The sequence below is a fragment of the Gekko japonicus genome, unplaced genomic scaffold (assembly GCF_001447785.1).
Source record: "Gekko japonicus isolate JY-2015 unplaced genomic scaffold, Gekko_japonicus_V1.1 scaffold3310, whole genome shotgun sequence".
NCBI classification, from domain to species: Eukaryota; Metazoa; Chordata; class Lepidosauria; order Squamata; family Gekkonidae; genus Gekko; species Gekko japonicus.
This window is the reverse complement of record NW_015159806.1, coordinates 11,947-39,465: the sequence shown is the minus strand read 5'-3', so window position 1 is coordinate 39,465 and position 27,519 is coordinate 11,947. Positions and strand designations below refer to the sequence as shown.

Here is a 27,519-nt window from a genome sequence, read left to right as displayed (position 1 = left end):
TGACATTTTTCTTGTAAGTCCAATCTGGACTTTTTATGGATCATGATGGGATAAATTTCCGATTTGTTTGTATTCAGCCGCAAGCCCAAAACCTTACCAAACTTAGAGATGGTATCGGCTATGGCCGGCAAGGATGTGGTTGGGTTGGAAACATAAAGAGCCATGTCATCTGCGTACATTGTTAATTTATGTTCCTTGCCATCTATGGTGACCCCTGTAAAGGATTTATTGTTGCGTAGTTCCTCCACCAAAGGCTCAATTGCGAGTGTGAACATTAGTGGCGAGAGTGAGCACCCTTGCCTCGTTCCCCTAGAGGGAGAAAAGAAAGCTGAATTTAGATTGTTTATTCTCTCCCTGGATTTAGGATTGCGATATATTGCCTGTAGTGCTGATAGGAAGTTTGGGCCGAACCCCACATGCTGTAGCAGTGTTAAGAGATACGGAATTTCTATTGAATCGAAGGCCTTCTCAAAATCTTAGGCCAGAATCAGATATTCTTTCTTGGAGCACTTTCCCTGTAAAATCACATTTAGAGATCTTCTTATATTATCCATTATCTGTCTGTTCAATATAAACCCCGTTTGATCAAAGCTGATGAGATCAGGTGCCACATTCTTAAGGCAGTTCGCCAGGATCGTCAAGAATAGCTTGGCATCGTTATTAATCAGGGCGATGGGGCGGTATGACGCCGGGTCTGTTGGGTCTTTGTTCTTCTCGGGAATGACTGTTATTGAAGGTTCTGACCAGGATGGTGGTAGGATTCCATCGTGTAGAGCTGAGTTGAATAACGCTAATAAGGGGTCAGTTAGAGTAGAGCAGAATGTTTTATAGAATTCGGCCGGAAGGCCATCAATTCCTGGAGCTTTGTTCAGTTTTGTTTGTTTGATCGCATCTTCTACTTCCTTACGCGTTATGGGGCTGTCCAATGCCAACCGTTGGGTTGCAGATAGAGATTTCAGAGGGGTAAGCAAGTCCAGATATGTGTTGATTGAGTCCAAACTCGGGAAGAATGACTGATACAGCTGTTCGTAGAATTTTGCGAAGGTGTCCGCAATGTTTCTTGAGGTGGTGTGAGTTTCTGTCAAGAGTTCTCTCAGCCCCACCTACCTCACAGGGTGTCTGTTGTGAGGAGGGGAAGGGAAAGGAGTTTGTAAGCCACTCTGAGACACCTTTGGGTAGTGAAGGGCAGGGTATAAATCCAATCTCTTCTCCATTTGGAGATTTTAGAGAGCCTATGATCGCTTTCTTGTTCTTATCTTTCACCCTCCATGCAAGCAATTTCATGTTTTTTGCTGATTTGTGCCAGAATTTTTGTTTCAGTATCAGCATGTTCCGTTGGACTGAGTTGATTTCTAACGAGTCAAGAACTTTTCGTTCTGCTTGTAGTTTGAGATATGTCAAACTGTTTCCCGTTCTTTTATGTCCTTGGTCCAGGGTGGTGATCCGATTCAATGTATCCAGTCTCAGCTTTTTTGTTTCTTGTTTCAGGTGAGTGGTTGCTGATATCATGGCTCCTCGCAGGAAAGCTTTCAATGCATCCCACTGAATTGCCAGCTTTGTTTCAGTGTCCTTGTGTATTTCTAAGAAGTTTACGATTTCTTTGTTCATTTTTTCTGTAATTGAAGCACGCAATAAAATGAAAGTGTCCAGGGACCATTGTCTGTCATATTTTTCTTCCATCAGAGTGTTGAGATGGCAGTCTAGCCAAGCATGGTCTGATAGATGTCTGCGGCCAATGGTAGTCGATTGCAAAAATGGCATCAATTAAGAAGAAATTAAAATATAATCAATCCGTGTGAATACATTGTGTCTGGCAGAGAAGAAGGAGTAATCACATTCTTGTGGGTGCTTCGCCCTCCAGGTGTCTGTGAGATTGAAGGAATCCAATAGCTTCGCCAGTTTGGTTGGGGATTGCTGTTGTCTTTATTTCCAGGGTGCATTGTGTGATCTATCCCAGGCAGAGTCAGCTATAAAATTGAAGTCTCCTCCTATAATCAGGTGGCCTTCCTTAAATGCGTGAAGACTAGAGATGGTCTTCATTTGGAGCGTAGATGGAGGCAAAAGACCAGAGCTTGCCCTCTATGGAGCCTTTGAGAAAAATGTATCTGCCCATGGGGTCAATTAGAGATGTGAAGGCCCGGAAAAAACCCGGAAAAATTCAGAAAAAAACCAGTTTTTTTCCGTTTTTTCCCCTGAAGATTTTTTGTTTTTTTCCGGAAAATTGGAAAAATTGAAAAAAGAAAAGAAAAGAAAAAATGATTATGGAACGTTTTATTTTAACATGATGAATAAAATATTTTAAGACAAGGTGTTCAAATATTTTCTAAAACCAAACAAAGGTTAGTGGAAAGGAGGGCCAATATTAAAACCTTTTCATAAAAAGAGGTACATGTATTTATTAATAATAACAAATTAAAACATATATAGGGGCCCAATTACAACCAATATATATAAAACATAACCATAACCAGGGCTAAAAAATTTTTATATATATTGGTTGTAATTGGGCCCCTATATATGTTTTATATACCTCTTTTTATGAAAAGGTTTTAATATTGGCCCTCCTTTCCACTAACCTTTGTTTGGTTTTGGAGTTCTTTGTTAGGTTTAGTTTTTTTCCCTTTCTTGTTCCTGCTTCCAAATATTTTCCAAATCATTTCTAAAATATATATATATGGTATCAGATTGATCTAATTTCTGTGCACTGAGGACAAGCCAGTCCTAGGTTACAAACTGAACTTTCCAATGCAAGATGCATTTCTTCCTTTAGGAGGTGCTATTGTCAGAAGAAAATAAAAAGGTTTCAGTTTTGTTTTTGCATGTGGGTGGGTATTCTGTTTGTAATAATTGTTTGGATAAACTATATTTTTAATATGCTAGTTGTGATAATTTCATGCCAAATAAAAATGTCCATAGTCATATTTTATGTTCCTAAAGTAACAGAATGACTTTCAATCTAGAAAAGACAAAAGAAATGCTAATTTTTTTTCAATTTTTCCAAAAATTTCCGTTTTTTCCAAAAAAAACCGGGAAAAAACGGGTTTTTTTCCGAGCTTCAAAATTTCCAGAAATTTTACATCTCTAGGGTCGATCAGCTTTTCTTTCAGACCGAAGTTCACTCTCTTTGCAAAAATTATGGCTACACCACGAGACTTGGAGGATCCTGCCGCCATATATTGTTATGGGAACATGGAAGTTATCAATATTGGATGAGTTGTGGAGCGAAGATGAGTCTCTTGAAGAAACAGGATTGCTGGAGAGATATGTTTTATGTATTGTGCTACTCTTTTTTTCTTAATCACGTTGTTCATGCCTCTTATGTTAATCGAGTTAATCTTTAGGGGAGACATGGCAATATGTCTATTGGTTGCAAGCGTATGTGGGAGTGATGAACTGTGTCAGCCTATATAATAACTGTGTACTGTGGCTTCGTTGGTCAGAGTGTGTACTAGTCTGTTGTCTGAGTGATGTTTTGCTTCTTCTATGGAGTGGGAGATGGCCTGGGCACTGAGCAATAAACTGAATGAAATGCAATAAGATTAGTGCAATATGTAAATTACTGTCAATCAACTGAGCAACTAATTAGAACACGCCGCGCGATAGAAGGGCCCAGCCGATCCGCTGCTGGAAAGACCATCAGGAAGAAAGCCAGAGGCCGAGAGACGCCGAGAAAACCGAGAGACGCCGAAGCTGACGCAGACAACCCAAGAGAGAAAAATCCCTCCACTGGGTGCCGGTAGGGATTGTCCCCACCCCCGGAAAAAGTGTGGCCATAGGTTAGGGATAATGTGCAACTGTAGCCGCTCAGAGACCCCTTCAGGGATTAGAGCAGGGTAGTAAGTCAAAACAATAAATAAATAAATAGTTAAAATCCGATAAAAATGGAATATAATCAAGTTGTAAGCTGAGCAATTAATTAAGACTGTAATAAAAAACAAAATAAAGATTTAGGTTTATAGAGGACCTTTGAATAATGACAGAATAAAAATCTAACATTTATATTCAAAATATAACCTTAGATGAATCTTCACTTTCTTGTTTCAATTAAATGTAATCTAGTTACACTATGAGTGATTCCAAAAGACAAACCGGTGAAAACTGTTAATTAACAGTTCATTAAAGGAACTGAGTAATATTTTGCTTCTTTTATGGAGTATGAGATGGCCTGGGCACTGTGCAATAAACTGAATGAAATAAAATAAGATTAGTGCAATATGTAAATTACTGTCAATCAATTGAGCAATTAATTGATTAAAATCTGATAAAAATGGAATATAATCAAGTTGTAAACTGAGCAATTAATTAGGACTGTAATAAAAAACAAAATCAAGATTCAGGTTTATAGAGGACCTTTGGTATGCCCCTTTAACTAATGACAGAATAAAAATCTAACACTTATGATCAAGTTACAATCTTAGATGACCCTTCACTAACTTGTTCCAATTAAATGCAATCTAGTTACTCTATGAATGATTCCAGAATATAAACTGGTAAGAATGATTAATTAACAGTTCAAAAAAGGATCAATTACTATATCAGATTAAAATATTTAACTTCTAAAAAGATCAAGTTTGTTTGTGTTGTAACGATTTGAGCACCAAGTATCAGCAAAAAGGAAAGTACCACACAAACACTATTTTCCCGTGGTTCAGATTCCTCCTGCGTTGTTTACGTATCAATTTACGAAGAAAATGTAATGCTGAATATAAAGAACCGCACTAGATTACTTTGTCTTCGTCTGCAGAGTGTATCTATCTAAACCGTTAAGAACATAAGAACATAAGAGACGCCAATGTTGGATCAGGCCAAAGGCCCATCCAGTCCAACACTCTGTGTCACACAGTGGCCAGAAATACCAGTGCCATCAGGAGGTCCAGCAGTGGGGCCAGGACATTAGAAGCCCTCCCACTGTTGACCCCCCCCCCAAGCACCAAGAAGACAGAGCATCACTTGCCCCAGAGCCCCTAGCTATACCTTGTGGCTAATAGCCACTGATGGACCTCTGCTCCATATGCTTATCTAATTCCCTTTTGAAGCCGTCCATGCTTGTAGCACCCACCACTTCCTGTGGCAGTGAATTCCATGTGTTAATCACTCTTTGGGTGAAGAAGTACTTCCTTTTATCCGTTCTAACCCGACCGCTCTGCAGTTTCATGGAGTGCCCACGAGTTCTTGTATTGTGAGAAAGGGAGAAAAGTACCTCTTTCTCTACCTGCTCTTTCCCATGCATAATCTTATAAACCTCGATCATGTCACCCCTCAGTCGTCTTTTCTCCAAGCTAAAGAGCTTAGAGTCCTCGCCCTTTAAGGAGTGGGGCGGTCTTTCTAAAGTTGGCCCAAACTCAGATAACAGGAGTCTCTGGGAATAGAAAGTAGCGTAGTGCTACGCCCAGTATGCGACCCGTTTGTCAGAAGGTTCCTTGAACCTTCTGACAAACGGGTCGCATACTGGGCGTAGCACTACGCTACTTTCTATTCCCAGAGACTCCTGTTATCTGAGTTTGGGCCAACTTTAGAAAGACCGCCCCACTCCTTAAAGGGCGAGGACTCTAAAGCGGTCTCTTTACCCGGGAGCAAAACTACGAACCCCCCCCCCTCATGTATCTTAAAGTATTTAATTAAACAGAACCATAAGTGTTTATATAACAAGTAGAGAAAGAACTGACTAAACAGACTAAACAAAGCTTATTTTCATGGCAGCCTGGAGCTATCGGTATGCTTCCAGAAGTCATTTAGGAGCTTGTCGCCGCCCGGAACGAAGAAGAGTCTCTGGAAGAAACTTTGCTGCTTCTCGCTGGTGAGCCCGGCGATTCATGGCGCCTTTTGCCGGAGCGTCCACTAGTGTCCACTGGCTCTGAGATTTGTAATGCTTCTAGAAGTGTCAGACCCGTATCCTTGTCATTAGCCTGTAGTGTGGATCATCTGTGCGAGACTTGTAGACCCCCTGAAGCCAGCCATCGGTATCTGACGTTCTGTTGAAGTCGGGAGGTTGTTGCTTTCAGGGATTTACAAATTTTTAAAGCTTCCTGAGGTACATCAGGATATACTTGTATGTGGCAGTCCTTATATAGGAGGGAGCCTTTGTCAGAGGCTTCTTTTAAAATCCGTTGTCGTGCAAACTGGACTAGAATGTCCCTTGGGCCCCAGCGTTTCTGGTTCATTGCCAGGCTCAGCCTATATGCTTTCAAAATGGCGGGAGCCACCCTGTCCTCCAAATTAAAAACAAAAGCCAGCCATGTTGCCATAAAACATATTAAGTCTGCATTCTCTTCCTCTCCCTCTGGTATCCCCCTAAATTTCACGTCCAGCTGCCTGACTTGCGCTTCTAAAACTAAGATACGTTCTCTGGAGTTTATTTCTAAGGATTGCAGATCCTTAACGTCCGATTTTAACATCGTGCTCATTTTTAGTGCCGTTGCAGCCGTCCCTGCTGTTTTTTCCAAAGTGGTTTGACTTGTCATTTAGTTGATCTTTAAGCGACTGAATAGATAGCATCATGTTTTCATTAATGTTAGCAGTAAGTCTTTTTTCCATTTGTGTTAACAATAGTGAAAGGTCTGCCTTGTCTGCAGAGGCTGCTGAGACTGTGGCAGGAGACTGATTTGCAACCATTTTATTTGTCTCCGGGCCCAATTTGTTCCGCTCCTCTTTAGAATTTCTAGGTATAAAAAAATTCTGAGCGGATTTTGATGATAGTTTATTATATGACGATTTTGGGTTGTCGTTCTTACCCATTCCTCATTAGTCCAGTTGCTCAGTTCGGTTCTATGGTGCTCTTTTATTGAGGGGAGAGACGAAGCTCGTAGATTAAGCGATTGCCATGTTCTTTGGTGTCGCCACGCCCCCCATGGAAGAACTATACAAGAAGGACCTCAATGTCCTTGACAACCACAACGGTGTGATCACTGACCTTGAGCCAGACAACCTGGAGTACGAAGTCAAATGGACCTTAGAAAGCATTACTAACAACAAAGCTAGCGGAGGTGATGGTATCCCAGCTGAGCTATTCAAAGTCTTAAAAGATGATGCTGTTAAAGTGCTGCACTCAATATGCCAGCAAATTTGGAAAACGCAACAGTGGCCACAGGACTCCAAAAGGTCAGTTTATATTCCAATCCCAAAGAAGGGCAATGCCAAGAAATGTTCAAACTATTGCACATTTGCACTCATTTCACATGCTAACAAGGTCATGCTCAAGATCCTCAAGATCTTACAAGGCTTCAGTAGTATGTGGATAGAGAACTGCCAGAAGTGCAAGCTGGGTTTTGAAGAGGTAGAGGAATGAGAGATCAAATTGCCAACATTCGCTGGATTATGGCGAAAGCAAGGGAGTACCAGAAAAACATCTGCTTCATTGACTACACTAAAGCCTTTGATTGTGTGGATCACAACAAACTATGGCAAGTCCTTAAAGAGATGGGAGTACCAGACCATCTCATAGGTCTTCTGAGAAACGTGTATAAGGGTCAAGAAGCAACAGTTAGAACCGGATATGGAACAACTGATTACTTTAGCATAGGAAAAGGAGTATGACAAGGATGTATATCGTCACCCTGCTTATTTAACTTATATGCAGAGTACATCATGCAAAATGCCAGCCTGGATGAATCACAAACTGGAATTAAGATTGCCAGGAAAAACATCAACAACCTCAGATATGCAGATGGTACCATTCTAATGGCAAAAAGTGAAGAGGACCTAAAGAGCCTCTTGCTCAGGGTAAAAGAGGAGAGCGCAAAAGTGGGCTTGAAACTCAACATCAAAAAAAAACTATGATCATGGCATCTGGCTCCATCACTCCTTGGCAAATAGAAGGGGAAGTCATGGAAGCAGTGACAGAATTCACATTCCTGGGATCTAAGATCACTGCAGACAGTGACTGCAGCCATGAAATTAAAAGATGCCTGCTCCTTGGGAGGAAAGCTATGGCAAAACTAGACAGCATAATAAAAAGTAGAGACATCACCCTGCCAACTAAAGTCCGTATGGTCAAAGCAGTGGTATTCCCAGTAGTAATGTGTGGCTGCGAGAGTTGGACCATAAAGATGGCTGAGCGCTGAAGAATAGATGCTTTCAAATTATGGTGCTGGAGAAGACTCTTGAGAGTCCCTTGACTGCAAGGAGATCAAATCAGTCAATCCTAAAAGAAACCAACCCTGACTGTTCCCTGGAAGGCCAAATACTGAAGCTGAAGCTCAAATACTTTGGCCACCAAGTGAGAAAGAGCACTCACTGGAGAAGACCCTGATGCTGGGAAAAATTAAAGGTAAAAGAAGAAGGGGACAACAAAGGATGAGATGGTTAGACAGTGTTATCAACGCAACAAACATAAAATTAAGCAAACTCTGGAGGACAATGGAAGACAGGAGGGCCTGGTGTGATGTGATCCATGGGGTCGTGAAGACTCATCTGTGCGACTGAACAACAACAACAAAGAGCCTAGTACATAAGTGCCGGAAGATATGATACTGTGTCCACTGTTAAATATTATTCACATACACAGAAGCAAAGTCTTACTTCCAGACTAGTTACCCATTCTAAATATTTAAAGCCACTGTTCACTGTTTTTAGGGTAATGGATTTTGGGGGAGGGAATCTAAAATGAAATACACTTTCCTTTTTAACAGGCTACTTACTTAAAAGCATACAGTTTTAAAATGCTTTTAAGTATCTGGAGTGCCCATCTACAACATGCACCCAGAGAACACCATGTAACTACACACAGCCATTTACAAGGGAAGTGGAACAAAGCCTTTGCCCAAGTACTCACAGTTTTATTAACCTTACTCCACATTTGCGTAACTGCTTATACCCTTAGCACCTAATATTTATATTAAGGATCAATAGGTTTGCTTTCTAAATATTTCCACTTAATCTTTTGCAAAATTTAAATATATACAAAAGATCTAGAAGGTGACACTACATGAAGCTCTCCTGTTTGAAGAAAGGTCCTGCAGTTCTCAATAGATACAGGAGTAACAGAGCCCAGTAATAAAACTGAAATCTAGTCTTAGCCAGAGAAAGATTTGTGAAGGAATAGTTATGGAGCATCCCCTAGTGGGAACTCACCAAAACACAGTTTACATGATTGGGGATGCTTTTTCACAGTAATAAATCATGTAATTTTTGAAGCAAGCTTCTCCTTGCATTAGAAAGAATGTCCCAGATATTAGAATCACGGCATTAGATGAGGTTTTTTCCAAAACATTATTTAAAAACTGTCAGCAATTCATATCAAAGGTAATATTATACTAGAAACCGGCTAGAGTGCAGTTTTGGTGAAAGGATTATCACACAGAGTAAAATACAATATAGAAACACTGCATAAACTAGCCTGAAATTCACAGTCAGAAATTATGTACTTTGAGCTTATCCTCCCTGATCAAGGATCAAGAAGACACGGGGGAAATCGGGGGAGGCGGGGGGGGGGGGGAGATGCAGGTCAAAATGCAGCCACGCAGCAAATATTGGGAAATTGAGCAGTACAACCGGGGAAAATGGGAGACCGAGGGCGCAACAACTGCTTTTGTGGAATTGGTCACAATCTTGCTTAAATCTCTTGCTGACCAGCTAGAAGACATAAAATTTTCTTTAAATCGTTAGACAAACAGCAGATACTGTTATGAACCTAGGTCTCACAATACAGGATGAAGTGTGACAGCTCCAATAGAATGAGATCTGGCTGCAAGAAAAAATTATGATTTTGGAGAACCAACAGAGACAAAATAATTTAATAATCAGAGGGATGGGAGAAAAAGCTAAAGGCTCTACCGATTAATTGTGTTTTTAGCAATGTGGCTAGCATCTGCTTTAAAACTCAAAGAGGATATTGTTCCCAGAATAACAAATGCATATAAACGTGGGTCAGCTAACAACCCTAGATTAAAGGGTCCTAGAGACATCATAATTACTCTTCTCGATCGGTGTACTAATGGGGAAAAATCTATAAAGAAAAAAAATTAAAAGAAGCTAGGGGAAAAGGACATTTGCTATTTCAAGACCAGAAAATACGTATCTTCCAGGACCTTTCGCCGGAGACTCTGCAAATGTGGGCAAATTGAAATCAATTCTCAATATGTTAATTGAAGCTAAAATTCACTATAATTGGATCGCTCTGACCAGACTTCAGGAAGTCCCATATCAAGTTGCAGATCTCCATAGTGGCCATCAACTTTTATAAACTTTGAACATCTCAACTCCACAAGAGTTAAAAAGTCACAAAAAAGAAAAATAAATGTTCCCCTATCTCCCACAAAAGGGAGAAAATCCCTGTCCAACATCGATAGTATCCATCTTATAATTTATATAGATTCAGTGTGCAGTCCCATACTCTGCTTATTTTGCTTACTTTGTGTTGCTTATTCTGCTTAAAAGTCTGTGTTTTAGCAGTGGTACATGGAAGTTGGGGGGGGGGGATCTTTGTCTCCATAAGTTAGGGAACCCTGGAAAAAGAGTCTTTTCATGCCTTTCCCTGGGTAGTATTTTCCCAGGGTTCTGGTGAGTTAGCCTCATAGGGTGGTTTAGTAGTTTTGTTTAGCTGGGGGGAGTGGGGAGGGTGCGTTGGCGGGGGGTTCAGTCTTATTTGAAAAAATTGCCCAGAGTATAAGCTCTTTATGCTACAAATAGATACTTTTTTAAATAACTCACGAGGAGTAATGATGCTTTTATTTGTAAAATAGTTCCAATGTATGGTTTGTATCATGATTTATGATTAGTTAAGAAAAGTATTTTTAAGGCCATTACTCAATATTTACGTCTGCAGTATAATTCTTAGTGAGGTATGACTAAACTTGATAGATTATTTAACTGTTCAGCATTTCTTACATTCTATCACTAGTCTATACGTATCATATCTATAAAATTTTCATTTACGACAGTACACACAAATAGGAAATTTACGACAGTACACACAAATAGGAAATTTATTGTAACCAAGTTCAACGTAAGGCTGATAAAATATTGCAGGTTATCAGAGTTCCGTGTCATATATATCAAAATTCAAAATAAAAACGCACCAGGACAGAAAACCAGTTGGACCTGGGTACTATTAAGATTCACACCTTAATCTTACACATTTACTCAGTAGTTTCTATTTAATGGAATTTACTCCCCACACATATACATAAGAATCCAGCCTCAAAAATACTGAGATATAAGTTGTCCAGTGTGGTGCAGGGACCAGCACTTGAACTTGGATCAAGATGTGGGAACAAATCTCTACTCAGTTATGAATAGAGTTGCCAGGCTGACCTTGGCAGCTGGCAAGAGGTCTGGGGGCAGCAACATGGGGGGCATGACATCAGTGACATACAACCCAGAAGTGAAAAGAGTAACTCTAGGAATTGCAAAAAAACCCTACCACTATGGTAGAGTTTCCAACAATTCCTAGAGCTACCCTTTATCATTTCCGGGTTATACCCAGAAGAGGCATAGTGATGTCTGACATCTGTGATGTCACTGGCTTTGGTTTTTCTCTTGATGCCACAGAGTAGTGGTGGGCAACAGAGCTTGCCAGTGAGATACAGGGCTTGCAAGCCTAGTTATGAAGGTCAGTATGATACCCTCAGGCCAGGCAATCTATCTCAGCCTCTGTCTAGCAAGAGAAGGAGGTCATGGAGGAACACAAAGAGGCCGACACCTCCTTGGAGGAAAAATAAGATGTAAATTTAGTGACACAGAAAATAAGCAGATTTCTGATAAAAATAGTAACATTGTGAAACAGACAACCTAGAACTGTCATGAAAGCCAAGACACTGTCAGCCTTCAAACTTGAGCTTATTATAGCAAGACATTTCAAAAGCCTCGGGAACAGCTTTCCTATAATCCATTCTATGCAGTCTCAACTCCAGATTATTGAAATGCCTGCTAAAACTGTTTTAAACATGCAAACAAGATTACCCAGGCTAGCTGTTGTAGATTCCAAATCTGCTAAAAACACAGGTATTTGCTGGAGCTGCTCCTGAAGGTCTAGGAGACCACTTCTTTTCTTCTCCCAGTGTGCAGAAAGCATCACAACTTCACTATCCACCAACTGTGGATTTAAAGCCAAGCATAAAACCAGAGTTATATAATTTATAACCATGTGTTTTACAAAAAAAAGGAAGTAACAGTAACTATTAAAAACAGAAGTCCATTTTTAAAAGCATTGTACTTAAGAGGCAGTAGGCCAGTCCTTCCTTTCCGAAGATGCTGGCAAGTAGCCAGTAGGACAGACTTTGCTATGTTGCTAGGTCTCTCCCCCCCCCCCCCCGAGTTGTTGTAGGGCTAGGAAGACACCGCCCACACTCTTGCCCTTACTAACAAATGACAGTGATATTTGTACATAAGCCTGAGAGACTCCAGTCTTTATTGGATACCATTGCACCCATGTTTGGTCTGCTGTGGGCTAACACCGCGTAATATTGACACACGATGGAAAGTTGCTGTATACATAGCAGCATTCTGAGCCTCACAGAATACCTGAAAACAGTCCAACAACGGGTGGTCAAATATTAATCAACCCTAATTATTTCTGTATGTCCAAATAAAGCTCAGATGTACAGCTGTATAATGCAGGCATGTATTTCCAGGGAATACTGGCTTACAAGGACCAGTACAACTCCTATTCTATTAAGGTAGCACTTCCGTTAATGTGCCACACGTATTTCAGTGAACGTGGCCAGTCAGTTCAGTACAATACTAAAAGCAAAACCCTGTGCATGGTTCTCAGAAATAAATACCACTGTGCTCCTCTGTAAGTGTACATGGGATTGCAGCTTTTCACGGTACTGGCTGGACATTAGGAAAAAGGTTTTTACAGTAAGAGTTGTTCAACAGTGGAATCAGCTGCCTAGGGAGGTAGTGAGCTCCCCCTCACTGGCAGCCTTTAAGCAGTAGCTGGACAAACACTTGTCAGGGATGCTCTAGGCTGATCCTGCATTGAGCAGGGGGTTGGACTGTATGGCCCCATCCAACTCTGTGATTCTGTGATTCTATGACTCTAAGTTTTGCAAGCCAGCAGTTATCCACTTGCTGGTGTTTAAAGAGGAATTATCCCACGACAATTAGGAACCTGCACTTACAGAAACACAGTGGACCACATACATTATGCTTCTCTGCCAGGCTTTTCCTTAAAACGACAAAGAACTGGGGACATTTGTCCTCTCTTCTCTTGGCTCAATGGAAATGCATGTTTAACCCATAGCAAATGTTCCTCACGTTACTCCTGTTAATGGATCTGTGCTTGAGATCCACTTTACAGGCACCACAGTAAAACAGACCTGCCCGCTAAATGGTCTTCTGGTTTCACAGCTTCTTGTAATCCATGTGATTCAACATCTTTAGAAACAATCCAAAAAACATCTCATGATACAACATGCTCAATTGAGCCTTAATTCTGGATTCACAACTGTGCTAGAGATACACAAAAAAGGCAGAACTAAGCAAAGGTCATTAAGTTTATTTCAAAGAGATGCTTCCCTAGTGAATATGCATTTTAGATGGAAGATGTGCAACGTAGCTTCCTCAGATCAAAGTATCTAAATACTAAGCAGCTTTTAGCAAAACATCTGCATATTATTTCTGTGATTTACCTCTCCCATTTTTGCACATTCTTTCGTTCCTCTGTGAAGGGCTGCCCAAATATCTTCATACCTTTGCAAAAGAAAACAGTAATAAAATTATAAATTGAACTTAGATAATGGCGAAGAATCCAGTATTGTTAGATGTATTGTATGGGAGTGTGACTTAGTATTTATCAATAGGACAAAAAAGATGTTTGGAGAAACAGGTTTAATTAGCATCTTTTCTTCAATTGTGAAAGTTTACCAAAAGAAGACAACCTTTTGATACCAGCTAAATTCGTAATGTCATAAAACAGTCTCATGATACAATGATGACAGACTGGTATAAAACTGATGCACTTCCAGAAAGATTAAGATCACTATTTGAAATTCAGTGCAAGGGAGAAAGTCTTCAGGACTTATCAAGCATATTTCCTATGCATTTATCAGAAACCATGAGATTAACACCTGAGTCAAAAGTTACGGGTTCTAACTGGAAGCAGAGTCAGTTGTCAAGGACAATGATAAATTTGCAGATTTAGACAGTTCACAAACTGACAATTACATGCAACAATTTCAAACAGCAAACCAAATGTTTACAAATAAACAAAACAGAAAAGCCTTATACAATATGCTTTCCTTAAAAACAAAATACACTTCTCAATCTGAACCTGATTTACCAGCCTGAATCTCAGGAAGGAGCTGCAGTTAAGTGTTAGAACACCTACATCACATGCAGTGTTCCCTCTAAGCTGAGTTAGTGTGAGCTAGCTCACAGTTTTTTTTAGCCTCCAGCTCACACATCTTTGCCTTAGCTCAGGAGGGATGGCTCCAGAGCAAACTAATTTATGCAGTAGTCAAATCACTCACTCACAACTTTAATGCCAGCAGCTCACAAAGTAGAATTTTTGCTCACAAGAATCCACAGCTTAGAGGGAACATTGATCACATGTGCCTTATACCCAGGCATTTACAGTTAAAGGAAGAGATGCTGGGGGAAATCTCTTTGCCTGACAACCTGAAGCTGCTGCCAGACAAAACAGACAATACTCAGCTAACATACATCATGCATGGTCTGAGTAGGTCATGTAAGTTCAATATGCTTAAATTATCCAAGCTGCACTGCAGATATTGAGTCTATTTGAAATGTGCCCATAAGCACCAACCAATCTTATTCTGCAATCCTACACACTTGAGTTCTACTGAATCTACTGGCACTCACCAAAATAAGCATCATATAGGGCAGGGGTGGCCAAACATGCTTAATGTAAGAGCCACATAGAATAAACGTCAGATGTTTGAGAGCCGCAATGCATGAACACATATTATACGTTTTTACTGGGAAATATAACATTAAATGAGACTGCCAAAAATAATAACGAAAGCGGTAAAAGCAGATATTGATAATGATATTTATTGGTCCAATGATATTTGTTTGCTAATGATATTTAGCTTCCCCATCTGCCCTGCCGGGAGCTGCACAATATGTGTGAAAGAGCCGCATGTGGCTCCTGAGCCACAGTTTGGCCACCCCTGATACAGGGCTGTTAAAAGTGCTAACTTGCTAGACCATGCCTGTGGTAAAGTAATACACTTTACAACTGCCAGGATTTACATTAAAAGCTAGACTCATGTTTTTAGAAACATGCACCATGAATAATCTGAGAGCTACTTGAAAGGATGTACAGAAAAGCAATCTCTCTTCCCATATGATGTTTGGGTATCACTCATGATGTGCTAGGAACTGTGAGTAGCTGTGAATTGAGTCAGTTTATTAAAAAACGTCTGAGCGATCTTGATTATAAGAGAATGCTGGTTAAAGCTCGCAGAGCATGTTCATCCTCTTCCCTTGGTATCCAAATGCCAAACTACCTCTTGGAATTATCTCTTCCAAAGTACAGAAGCGCATTTATGCTTGGGCGTTTGAGCACCTTGCCATCAGCTGTGTTATTAGAAAGGTTTAATAGTATTCTGTTCTCTAATAGATTCTGCAGATGTGGTACTAACAGAATTGACTCTACAGATCATATTCTTTCGGCTTTTACTAAACTTTCAGGTTTGAAAGCTACATTGATTTTTCCTTTGTTTAAGCAGGATTTCATCTCTCTAGAAGCCAAATCTTCCTGGTTACTAAGAGCTGAAAATAAACAAGTGACTTTGTGTGTGGCTACATCTTTGGCAGGTGTAGTAAAATCACTTTGTAACTCAGCAAACTTTAGGCTTCCCCTTTAGTATGTGATGGCTCGATGTTTATGACATTTGTCATGAGAACAGTAAGAAGACCCGTCTTCCATTTCCCCCTCCAAGCCTCCAGGAAAATAAATAAGCAGACTTATAACTACATATGAAACTCAGTAGTACACATTTACAAAAAAAAAGGAACTTACCTGCTCAGCAGATCTAATCCAGCAGAGAACTCTGGCAAACACTGAACATTCCTAAAATAAAAATCACAAAATGGTGCCAGTAAATGTGGATGCCCAATGGATGTGTTGCACAGCGACAGGCCTAGCACCCTCTATCTAAGCCTCATTGAATTGCAATAAACCTACCTGCATGGGGCTTCTCAGGATTGCTGTTATAGCAGATCTAGCCACTCCTACCACCTACCCCAGCTCAGGGTTTAGGCAACTCCCACATCTGATATGAAGGTTTATTGGACCCCTTGCAATGCTTAACCTTATGCTTTGCTACAACTGTAAAACAAATGAAGCTGGAAATATTAAACAGACATAGAACTTTCAACAATATTAACTTCAGAGTTCATTAAAAATTAGATGATGTCATGCAAATGACATGTAGATATTCTCAATAAATAAATGTAATTCCACCTAAGAAACAACTGTCACACATTTTAAATTTCTAACAGTACCGTTGCTTGCTTATTTTGGCTTCTCTTGATTTCTCACCCAAATTCTTCAACCTGTAATATAACACATACACAAAAATAGTGAGGCAGTTTATCAAGGCTTATGAGATTCCTTCCTCCTAAATTTATGAACTTTTGTATTTCTCCTTTTTACATGTGTGCATGAACACACACACAAACAGCTAGCATTATATTTTCCTCTTTCTGTGCCACTTCAACCTACATGTGCAGCAGACTGAAGTTTGACATTTTATGTAGTAAATAAAAAACCAAGTGAATCCAGGTTTACTAAAACCTTATGGCAGCCTCACTTATTATTTTAAGATGTCTAATTTCTGAAGGCTTCTAAATAAAAAATTACATCAATGTAAAAATAATTTGAACGCCAAAGGCTTATAAACCAGGTTAAAACATGTCTCCTCTTCAGTACCATATAGTTTTAGTTATTACAATCCAAGATTAGACAGTACATTAGCATGTGACATGTGCAATAATTATGTAAACAGGACTAAGCAATAAATACAGGTAAGAACTTATATCAATAAAATTGATTAAAATTAAAATATATTTAAAATTTCTTAAGAGGCAATAATCTTCTGTCTGATTAAACTGGCCACAGCACAAAATCTTGCTACCTTAGCACTAATTTCATTACAGGAATCAGCTAAAAGGAGAGTTGAATAAAATTGGTTTGACCTGCCTGGATAGGCAGCAGTAATTGGAGTAATGCATTTTGTCCAAATCTCGCGATAGAAGTGACAGAATAAAAGCACATGCTCAATTGTCTCGACCAGCCCAGGTTTAATCTCCCATCAAGGAGAGCGGGGGGGGGGGGGAATTAAATCATGCTAAAGTAAAAGCTCTGCGCTATCTCAGGAGTTCTCACAAAGAAAGGACGGAGCAAAATTTTGGTTTTTATTCCCCACTACCAGAATGTGTGAAGCTCAAGCACTATCCATTTGGAGAGAGGTATCCCATAATCTCTGTTTAATAATCACTCTGGCTCCTTGGAATCCAAGGTGCAGGAAGGCTGTACTGAAGAAGCCCAATAGTGACAATTTATGTTCTATTGTGGAAACCCAGCTTGAACTGAAACTATCTAGGAGGATTAAAGAAATTAACCTCGGGGGAGAAAATTTTATCTTAAGCCAATAACATATGACATAGACCCAAGTCCAAGTTTCTAATTATACATCCAGCCTGAAGCTTGTCTCCTATTCTCTGAACCAATCTTTGTTGATGTGGCATGACATACCCTGTTTCCCGAAAAATAAGACCTACCCAAAAAATAAGCCCTAGCAGGATTTCTATGCATTTGTGGTATAAGCCCTAGTGTGTCTTCTTGAGAAAAAATAAATATAAGACAGTGTCTTATTTTCGGGGAAACACGGTAGATGTTGATCCACTGAATTTGGAATTCAAACTTAAGGTCTGAATTGAGCCAGTAGGTTTATGGGAAACACAAAGTAGCAACAAGAATACAAGTGTTCTAACTAGCAGACTATGAACAAACAGTAACTGTTGTGTCTTTTTTTAAAAAAAAACCCTCAATTTTGACTCATAAAACATAAAACATCTGAAGCTATCATTTACAGGATATCAAATCAGTGAATACAGAATAAATCACATGGGACCCTTGGCTGTTATAAGTTTGAAGGAGGCGGAAAAAGCCTCTGATGGAATTTCTGAATTCACTCAGCATTAAAGTAAAATACATCAGGATTTAGAGCCATTCTGTATTGTCCTTCAATAGCAATCTATTTCACAATTTAGTACACCAACTTCATGGCAAAGCAAATACGAAGGATTTCTAAGATAAGGAAAACTCTCAGGCTGTGGCATTCTGAACTGAAGGACTCCTCAAAATTACTCATAGCCCACTCCCCTGCCCCAAAGTAGGGACCCAAAACGACTTAGAACATTGCTTTCCTCTTCTGATTAGATCTGGAGGTGAGCCGGCCCTGGGCAGACGCCTAGTTAACCGAAGAATGTATGTTGTCAGGTTAGGTTGATGAATGGAACTCATCTTGGATTAAGAAAAATTTAACATCAAGAGCACCGCACTTTACTTAATGATTGTTTTATACTGTTTAATGATTGTTTTTATGTTGTTTTAACTGTTATTTTGGCAATTGCCTCTGTTGTAGCCGCCCTGAGCCCGTTGGGGAGGGCGGGGTACAAATCTAATGAATAAATGAATAAATAAATAAATTCTCTCATGCTCACCAAAACCCTGAGAGACAGGTTAGGCTGAGAGTGACCAGCCCAAGGTCACACACCAAACTTCCACAGCACCATACTGATTTGAGCACAGGTCCAACTCTAACACTAACCTATTCCACATTATAATTTCTGCTTGTAGGAGTGAAAACTAAAATACATAGACAGCATAGATCTAGTTCTATTTACAAATCATGCACGAGAATGCCAAGAGACTTCCAGCTTTCTCAACAGAAAAGGTACAAATCCGTTCCACATTAACTTTTCAATAACTGCAGTGATTTCTATCTAACCATCTAGTACTGCTTATATGGCTATGATCTTAAGCAGAAATTAGAACCAAAAAATATTTTAAAAGACCCCACTCGGTATTATTCCTCTTATAGTTGATTATTGCGCCTATGAATTTTGCCACTGAGAGGGTGACACGATCATTTGTATCCGACAGTAGCCATGACACCTGGGCTCACACATTTAGCAACTCTGTATCTTTAAGTAAAGGGGTGACTAAATTAGCCCTCAGCTCGTTGAATAGAGGGCACTCCATAATCATATGTTCAGTGGTTTCGATTTTATCAAATGAGCATCTGCATGTTCTATTAGAGCATGATACTCTATTATATCTGCTCTCCAAAACCACAGAGGGAAGAATGTTCATTCTTGCCAAAGTAAAAGCTCTCCTTAGTTTTGGGACTGGCAATTGATAAAAATATTTCAGCAGTTGCATCGGGAGTGCGATTCCCAAATGGAGTGTTGAATGTATCCTGTAGTGATTTGAAGCCCTCCTGGTAATAACAACACTAATATGAAAAGCTGTCCTCTTTAAAAACACTCTCAGGAATCAGACCTGACAATTTCTTAAACATGACCACTAAACATTCCAAACTGAATGTCAGAAGAACAGGGAAAAAAGAACGGGAGACCCAGAACTATATCAAAAACTGAAATGTTAAAGCAGTTTAACAGAATGAGAAATACAAGGAAAGTAACAGATAATTTATTATCAGGTTAGGATTTTTAAATTCCTAGCCTGTTACACTGAAATACATTACTTCATAAGTGATAGTTTCAGGTGGGGAGCCATGCTGGTCTGTAGAAGAGCAAGATTCTACTCCAGTAGCACCTTAAAGACCAAAACGATTTCCACGATATAAGCTTATGAGAGACAGTCAGAGCTCTCTTTGTCAGACAGATCCCTGAGCCCTTGTATCCCAGTCAGAAGTTGGGAGGGGTGTTCCAAAGAAGGGTGCCAAAGGTAAAGAGCAAAACATAATCAGCTGAATTAGCACTGTTTGCTGATTACATTTTGCATTGTACCTTTGCATCCTGACTCCCTTCTTCATAATACCCCTGCCACCTTCAAACTGGGATATATGGGCTCAGGGACTTCACTCTACCTGTATCTGATGAAGGAAGCTTTGACTCTCAAAAGCTTATTTATTATTTTACATTATTTATAGTCCACCTTTCTCCCCGAGACTCAAGGCAGATTACACAGAATGAGACAATACAATTGACAGGCTGGGGCATTCAATAAACAGTGAAATAGGATTTGGGTTATAAAACCAACCAGAAATTTAAAAACAGAACTGAAGCAAACATGAAACAGTAAATGATCCAAAAGTACATAGTAGGATCCAACTAACAGCATACTATACACAGTAATATGCAGACCACAGCGCATAATAATTTGTCCAAATAATGTTGTGCATCATTTTGTACGGTGCTACTCTATCGCCTGAATAGAAAAGCCCTCTTGGATAATCCAGTTTTGCTAGTTTGCAGAAAGCCAGGATAGTGGGAGTCTTCCTGACCTCCTCGGGCAGACTATTCCACAAGGTGGGGGCCACAGTGGTGAATGCATGTGTACAGGCAGTTGTTGATTTTGGCCATCTGCAGATTGGCACTTGCAGAGGACTTTGCTCAGAGGAGCAAAGCTGTCATGGCGGAGCATAAGGGAGCAAGGTGCTCTTGCAGACATGAGGGTCCAAGGCCATGAAGGGCTTTGCATGCTATTGCCAATACCTTAAATTGAGCCCAATAGTTGATGGGCAGCCAGTGGAGTGACTGCAGAATGTAAAAGACATGTGTGCTCCCTCGAGCTCCTCATAATAGCCAAGCCGCAGCACTCTGCAGTGCACCAACTAGAGTCTCTAAACTGATTTTGAGGGAAGAACAATGTACAACGCATTACAGTGGTCTGGTCTCAATGCTACTGTGGTGTGGATTCAAGTGGCCAGATCAGCCTACCAAGATAAAGTGCAATCTTAAGGGCCAGGCTGAGTTGGGAGAAAGCCTTTTTGTAGCTGCATTAATTCGCTTCTCCAGTAATAATGCTCGGTCCAGTATAACCCCAAAGTTCTTTACTGAGTCAGCAAGGGTCAGCTAAACTCCATCAAAAGTGGGGAGGACAATGTCCTTCAAGATTTTCACCCTCTCACTCCACCTTCCCAGCCTGCATTGCCTTTGTCTTTACAGGCTTTAGCTTCAATTTGTTCACTTAGAGCTAATTTACCACAGCAGCCAAGCAGTTATTCAGGACCTCTACCACTTCACCAGGGGATTTGGATAAGGATGTATAGAGCTGAGTATCATCTGCATATTGGTGGCAACCATCCTCAAAGCTACAAATGATTTGTCTAAGGCTTTACACAGAGATTGAAAAGCATGGGGAACAGAACTGCACCCTGTGGAACTCCATAGGTTAGGTCCCACACTAATGATAACTGGTTTCCAAAACAATCCTTTGAATCCAATCCACGACGCCTGATTTGAACCAGTTCAGCACACATCTCCTGATACCTACTTCTGACTCCAGGTGCCTCAACAACATGGCATGATTTACTATATCAAAGGTTGCAGAAAAGTCCAGGAAGAGCAATGAAGAGGCATGACCTTTGTCTACACTCAGACAGAGGTCAACAACTAAAGCTAACAGAGCCAGCTCTGTCCCACAGCCCAGCCTGCAGCCAGACCAAAAAAGGATCTAGAACAGATGGGTTATCAAAGATCACCTGAAAGTTGTCCAGAAAAGACAAACTTGGCCAGAAAAGGCAAATTAGAGACTAGGACAGTGATGGCAAACCTTTTAGAGACCGAGTGCCCAAACTGCGACCCAAAACCCACTTATTTATCGCAAAGTGCCAACACGGCAATTTAACCTGAATACTGAGGTTTTACTTTAGAAAAAACAACTCACACATTAACTTAAGATGATCCAAACAAAGTAAGGAAAGCAATACCAAATGCTTTCATTTACTTAAAATTATTTGGCAGAGAATTTGACACTTTAATGATGGTCTGGGGCCTGGCTGGGGCGATGGCAAGCATGCCCACAGAGAGGGCTCTGAGTGCCACCTCTGGCACCTGTAACATAGGTTCGCCACCACTGGACTAGGAGATAACTGGCCACATCATTTTTCTGTAGGGATAGGTGTTAGGTTTTTTTTAAGTAATGGACAAATAACTGCCTCTTTTGAGTGCCTGAAAGCAGATGCCCTGACTTAGTGACTGATTCATAATAGATACTGTTTGCTGATGTGGTCCTTACATGATTTTAGCAGCCAGGATGGGCAAGGATCCAGACCAGTATTGGCCTTCACTGATCCCAGGATCTCATCAACATCCATCAAAGAAACTGGGTCAAAATGATCCATAAATAGATCAGTTGGCATACTAGGCCTTTCTTCTGGTGTGCCTGTGTTACAGCTGACATCCAGATCAAGGCATATTCGTGATATTTTATCAGATCTCTAAGTTGCTTCTAGGACCTCGAATCTTAACTCTGTCATAATCAATATACTCTGAATACAAAGCAGCTACTACTTAGTAAAAAGAAAGTGATTAAAGGTTTTACTAACACACTGAAACGGTGAACAGGAATTATTATTTACAATCCGTCTTTCTTACAGGAACTCAAGGAAGATTACACATAATGAGTCAGTATAATCAGCAAAATGGGACATTCAATAACTAATGCATTAGGATTTTAGAAGTCTGGAAGCCCCAGAAAGACACAGAAGCACAATACAATCATTCACATGACACGTTAAGTGCTACAGAAATTACATAATAAAATCCCACTTACAATAAGTTATACATAGCAGTACAGACCAATCTCTAATAATTTATCCAAGTAAGTTTGTGAACCATTTTGTAAGGCATAACCCAATGGCCTGCACAGAAAAGCCCTCTTGAATAGTTCAGTTCTGCATAGTCTGCAGAAGAACGGCGAGTAGGAGCTTTCCTGACCTCCTCAGGCTGACCATTCCACAAGGTGGAAGCTGTAACAGAGAAAGAACATATACAGGCGGCTGTTGATTTTGGCCATTTGCAGTTGGGCACTTGGAGACACCCTACTGACATGAGCGGAGTTGTCATGGCAGAACATATGGGAGCAAAGTGGTCTCACAGATATGAGAGTCCAAGGCCATGAAGGGCTTTGTATGTGATAGCCAGTACCTTAAACTAAGCTCAGTAACAGATGGGCAGCCAATGGGATGAAGGTTTTGGTCTGTTCTTTCCTCCAATGCTTTCAGCACAGACCAGCCGCTCTAATTTAAAAGTACCAGTTTGTGAAAACTGAGCCCTAGGGAATGATTTTATGTATGAAAATGGCACACAAATATATTTCACATAAAACTTTCTCCTCAGTATTAACTTTGGTAAGAACAAAGCTTGTCTCTGTTAAGCCATGGGGTCCCACCTTCTCGCATCTATTTAGTAAACTATTTTGTTATGCTGTATGCTAATTTGCTGCTATTCACAGGTATTACTAATTGCCTTCATCCAATCTTAGCTATATTTATTGCTCACTTACTTATGCATCTTGACTCTAATTAGACCCTCCTAGCAACAACGTCCCCACCTCTACCTGTATGTAATGGTTGGTGAGTTCTGTTTCAGTGTACCTGAAGAATTGTGCATGCTCATGAAATCTTAGAATAAAACTTGGTTGGTCTTAAAGGTGCCGCTGGACTCAAATTTTGCTCTGCTGATTCAGACCAAAATGGCTACCCACCTGAATCTAACTTCAGGAACAGTTAAGGAGACAGAATACTTCAATTCAGGAACCTTCCCTACCTTCATGCATCTTAGCAGAGCAGGCGCTTGCCTTAACTACCCCGAAGTAAGTGTATATGACTCGCCTCTTGGGAAAGATTAAAGCCTTATCCAAAGAAATGCGCATGCACACAAAAGCTTATACCCAGAATGAAACTGTGTTGGTCTTAAAGATGCCACCGGACTCAAACTTTGTTCCATTGCTTCAGACCAACACAGCTACCCACCTGAACATTATTCTAGTCTACTGAGTCCAGTGGCACCTTTAAGACCAACAAACTTTAATACCCAGAATTAAACTTTGTTAGTCTTAAAGGTGCCACCAGACTCAAACTAAGTTCTGCTGCTTCAGACCAACATGGCTACCCCACCTGGATCTAACTTCAGTAAAAGTTAAGGAGAGAGAATACTTGAGTTCAGGAACCAAGTTCCCTACCTCCATGCATCTTAGCAGAGCAGGCTCTTGCCTGCGAAAACCATAAATTCCCTGCAACCAGATTGTATGGGTGTTTAATTACCCGGAAGTAAGTGCATATGATTCACCTCTTGGGAAAGATTACAGCCTTAACCTAAGAAGTGTGCATGCACATGGAAGCTTATACCCAGATTTAAACTGTGTTGGCCTTAAGGGAGCCACTGGACTCCAGCCTTACCTAGGAGTAAGCTCCTCTCAACGCAGAACAAAGTTTGAGTCCAGCAGCACCTTTGAGAGCAGCAAAGTTTTATTCAACGTGTAAGCTTTCATGTGCAAAGTATATTTCTTCAGACAAAACTGGAATAAAACCTCAAAAGCCAGTTACAGGGAAAAAAGGGGGTTGGGGGTAAGCCATTAGGAGAGGCCACTCAGAGCCCAGATGCATGTGCAGGGCTGAAATTGGAATGGGGGGCCGGACTCTGTGAGTGGCTGGCAAAACACTTCTGAGCAAGAGATTTGGCTACTGCATGTGAGCTACTGCATAAATTAGTTTGCTCTGGAGCAATGCTCCCTCTAAGCTGTGGAGTCCTGTGAGCGAAAATTCTATTTTGTGGCATTAAAGTTGTGAGCGAGCAACTTGGCTGCTGCATAAGTTAAGCCCCGGTCACACGGGCCGGATAACGCAGGGGGGAGGCGTGGCTAATTGCTCCGGTGCAATTAGAGCTGCCAGAACGCGATCCGACGCATCAGTGGCAAACCATGGGTCCTGTCCTCCCTGCCTGCACATTAACCAAGAGGCCGGCGCAATCACACCACAGGAGTCCGGAGGCAGCCCGTGGCAAACCATTTGCCACTACATACGAGGGCCCTGGTCACACGGGAGGTTTAGGGCCGGAAGAGGGACAGATCGGGGGCGCAGCAAATGGGCGCGATCAAACCACAATATCTGGGAAGCAGCGCGCACCCATCCCCGATCCGGCCCTTCAGGCCGAAAATGCGCATCAAAAAAGAACCTGCTAAAGAGCAGGACTTACCTAAATTGCCGCAGCAAGCGCGGCCGTCGGATCGCCGGCACGGCCGTCTGCAGGAGCAATCAAGGCTCCCAGCTGAACTGCGCATGTGCACACATGCACAGCCGGCGGCCTTGCGCTCCCTTCCGTGGCTTTCTCCCTGGCATCTGATCATGCCGGGGAGCAACTGCGCTGCGGCTCACGGGATCTGTGTGATCCCGCCGCTGCATGTCTCCTTTGGTGCAGCTTTCAAAAGCCACACTTTGCCGGCATCAATTCCCCCCGTGAGGCAGGGGCCGAGGTACTGTTTTTTTATTGCGCTTTTTCAGCGGTATGCCATGGGTTGGCCACGGGTGCCCTCCACTTGCCAGATGTTGCGGTGTGATCGCGCCCCGATAATCCGCCCACCACCCGTTGCCAGTGTTTCCTCTAAGCTGAGTTAGTGTGAGCCAGCTCACAGTTTTTTAGCCTCCTGCTCACCCATTTTTGTCTCAGCTCAGGAAGGAGGGCTCCAGAGCAAACTACTTGATGCAGGAGCCAAATCGCTCGCTCACAACTTTCTTGGCACTAGCTCACAAAATAGAATTTTTGCTCACAAGACTCCACACCTTAGAGGGAGCATTGCCCGTGGCTCTCCTGCAGCAAATTCACTGTGTGACCTGGAGCCGTCCGTTCCTGAGCTAAGAGGGAAATGTGTGAGCCGGAGGCTAAAAAAAACGTGAGTTGGCTCACACTAACTCAGCTTAACAACGCCTTGGTAACAGCGTTCCGTGCACCTTGGTGTTTAGTTGTGCTGGCCACATGACCACGGAAACGTCTTCGGACAGCGCTGGCTCTTCGGCTTTGAAACGGAGATGAGCACCGCAACCCTAGAGTCGGATTCGACTGGCTTTCGAGCAAGGGAGACCTTTACTTAACTCAGCTTAGAGGGAACACTGGTGGCCGGTAGGATCCATGGACAGCAGGAAGCTAGCAGGAAAATGCAAGCGTTAAAGAGACGTGAGGATGACACTGGAGCAATGTTCCCTCTTAGCTGTGGAGTCCTGTGAGCAAATATTCTCCTTTGTGAGTTACTGGCATTAAAGTTGTGAGCAGGTGATTCGGCTACTGCATAAATTAGTGTGTTCTGGAGCCCTCCTCCCTGAGCGAAGACAAAAATGTGTGAGCCGGAGGCTAAAAAACTGTGAGCTAGCTCACACTAACTCAGCTTAGAGGGAACACTGCACTGGAGTCCAGCAGCGCCCTCCAAGGAAAACCCAAGCTCAGCCCCTGCGTGCCTGCGAGAAAGTGTTTTCCGGAGCCCAGTGAGGCTCGGCTTCCTAGCAAACACGCCCGGGTGCACGTGAAGACGCCCCCCCCCCCCCCCCCCCCCCCCCCCCCCCCCCCCCCCCCCCCCCCCCCCCCCCCCCCCGTCAACATTTCCCCGGGACCGACCCGCAACTTTCTCTCCGCCACGGCCGCTACTCACCCCGAAGTCAAGTCCTGCTGGACGCTCAGGAGCCGGTCGCGGAGGCTTTCGAACATCGCTCCCCTCCCCTCCGCCTCGGCGCGCAGGAACCGGCGGCGGGAGCCGAACGGGCCGGGCAGAGGCAAGTTCACTGCGGAACCCGAAAACACGGGACGAGGGCTGCGGGGGGGCGGGGGAGGCAGGAGGAGGAAGGGGCGGAGCCGCAACGGCCGAAACCTAACCGCCGCGGGCTCTCTCACGCGCTACCGCCTGTCAATTCAGGCCCCGCCCCTCCTGGGCCGCTCTACCCAACGGCGGGGAAAGGGGAGGGCCGCGCAGGAGAGGCCGAGGCGCGCGCCGGGCCGCGCGGGGTGACGTCAGCACGCAGCCCCCTCCCCTCGGTTTTCTCTCAGAAGGGAAGGCGGGGAAGGCGGTGGGCCCTGGCGGGGCAGGTCAGCCGAAAGCGAATGTGGAGGGGAGTCTTCGGGGCGGATTAACCACCATTAAGGGAGCTGCGGTGGCTCAAGTGGTTAAGACGCTGAACTGCAGGCTGTGGGAGGTCGGTAGTTCAGCAGTTCAGCAGTTCGAGACCCGGGTGCCGCAAGACGGAGTGCCCTTTGTGATGTTTTTCACGGGTCACTTTTCTCCTTACAAAGCCACAATAACATTTTCTATGAAGAAAGGTATCCCCTCTGTTAAGGGAATGCTGTAGAAAGCCAGATTTTCCTTACTATAAGAGTCATGAAGACAGTACTTCTGCAAGGAACTGTTTTAGAAAACCTCAAGTCACTGGAAATTAATGTAAGTCACTGGAAATTAATGTAAAACTTCCAAATGAACAGTCTGATCCCCCATACATTTTTGCTTCATAACTTACTCCACAACTAGACATGTCTCTTGCTTTGGCCCAATTCAATTATGTTCCAAAGTATCAAAAAATTCAGCAACTGAAAGCC

General features: G+C 42.1%; 1 protein-coding gene across 1 annotated transcript in view; it reads right to left on the bottom strand.

Annotated features, from left to right (window-relative positions):
* DTNBP1 (dystrobrevin binding protein 1) overlaps positions 1 to 26,828 on the bottom strand; it is an 82,963-nt gene extending 56,135 nt beyond the window's left edge. Inside the window, exons 1-5 of the mRNA XM_015407568.1 lie at positions 26,585 to 26,828; positions 16,414 to 16,464; positions 15,929 to 15,979; positions 13,572 to 13,632; positions 11,899 to 12,031 (exon numbers count right to left, since the gene is read on the bottom strand). Coding sequence (XP_015263054.1) covers positions 11,899 to 12,031; positions 13,572 to 13,632; positions 15,929 to 15,979; positions 16,414 to 16,464; positions 26,585 to 26,640 — 352 coding nt within the window. The 5' untranslated portion in view covers positions 26,641 to 26,828. The remainder of the gene's footprint in view (positions 1 to 11,898; positions 12,032 to 13,571; positions 13,633 to 15,928; positions 15,980 to 16,413; positions 16,465 to 26,584) is intronic.
* Between the last annotated feature and the right edge of the window lie 691 nt (positions 26,829 to 27,519).